Raw genomic sequence first — 1105 nt, 5'->3', positions numbered from 1 at the left:
TTCCCCAGACTTTTGGCTTCCTTCTGCCCTTGATGGTCATGCTGTTTTGCTATGGACTCACCCTGCGCACACTGTTTGAGGCCCACATGGGGCAGAAACACCGGGCCATGAGGGTCATCTTTGCTGTTGTGCTCGTCTTCCTGCTCTGCTGGCTCCCCTACAACCTGGTCCTGGTCGCAGACACCCTCATGAGGCTCCGGGTGATCAAGGAGACGTGCGAACGCCGCAATGACATTGGCAGGGCCCTGGATGCCACCGAGATTCTGGGCTTCTTCCACAGCTGCCTCAATCCCATCATCTACGCCTTCATTGGTCAGAAGTTTCGCCATGGACTCCTCAAGATCATGGCCATCCATGGCCTCATCAGCAAGGAGCACTTGCCCAAGGACGGCAGGCCTTCCTTTGTTGGCTCTTCATCAGGGAACACTTCTACTACCTTCTAAGCCCCTGCCCCTGTGGCAGCCCCTCAGGGCTCTTCCCTTGCCATCAGCACCCCATTCCAAGCCTAATGCCCACTGGCTGTCCACAGCCTCTGTATCAAGGCAGCCTGGGTTGTGGTTACAGGCAGTTACTGGGACCATGTCCTTATCAGGCCCCCACTGTATGGTTTAGAAAGCCTTCCTGGAGGGTCCCTCCCCCTTTTACTGTAGTTGCTATGTCAGCTGCTAGAGCTCAGTCCATCCTACCACTGAGCCCACAGCACTCTGTTCTCTGAGACACTTAAAGACATTTCAAAGACATTCTTTTAAGTGACTACAGAAAGGTCCCACCATTGGGAGCCATTAGTGGGAAATGGCATTAGTTGCTGCCCCGACTCTCCCTTTCTTGTCTGTCAACAAAGTCCACTTCCCTTGAGAGAGGCCAAAATGGACAGGTACTCCCTTTCTAAGACTCTCTTATGCTGGGAGTGGCCTTATCATTTACTTCTGACTAATAAGATTCAAGGGCAATAGTGTGATGGTCAATCTCTCTTCTGGGGGAAGAAAAGTTTTGATTTGTAGCATTTGCCAAGCTGTCTGGTGTAAATGCTTCCACCATGGCAATTTCAAGGGTGTTGGTGTTTAGTAGGCAGTTCACAAAAATCTAGGAAATGTAATGATCTGCT

The 1105-nt window shown here is 51.3% G+C and overlaps 1 protein-coding gene across 1 annotated transcript; it reads left to right on the top strand.

Moving 5' to 3' along the window:
• Positions 1-5: 5 nt before the first annotated feature.
• On the top strand, positions 6-955 carry LOC115285365 (C-X-C chemokine receptor type 2-like; the record flags this gene model as incomplete). Its single annotated transcript, XM_029931631.1, has 1 exon — positions 6-955. A coding segment is annotated over one exon (438 nt), but the record flags the coding sequence as incomplete, so codon positions are not given.
• Positions 956-1105: the final 150 nt, after the last annotated feature.

This window comes from Suricata suricatta, unplaced genomic scaffold (genome assembly GCF_006229205.1).
Source record: "Suricata suricatta isolate VVHF042 unplaced genomic scaffold, meerkat_22Aug2017_6uvM2_HiC HiC_scaffold_9861, whole genome shotgun sequence".
NCBI lineage: Eukaryota > Metazoa > Chordata > Mammalia > Carnivora > Herpestidae > Suricata > Suricata suricatta.
Note: the sequence above shows the minus strand (reverse complement) of the source record. Positions and strands in the feature narration are given on the sequence as shown.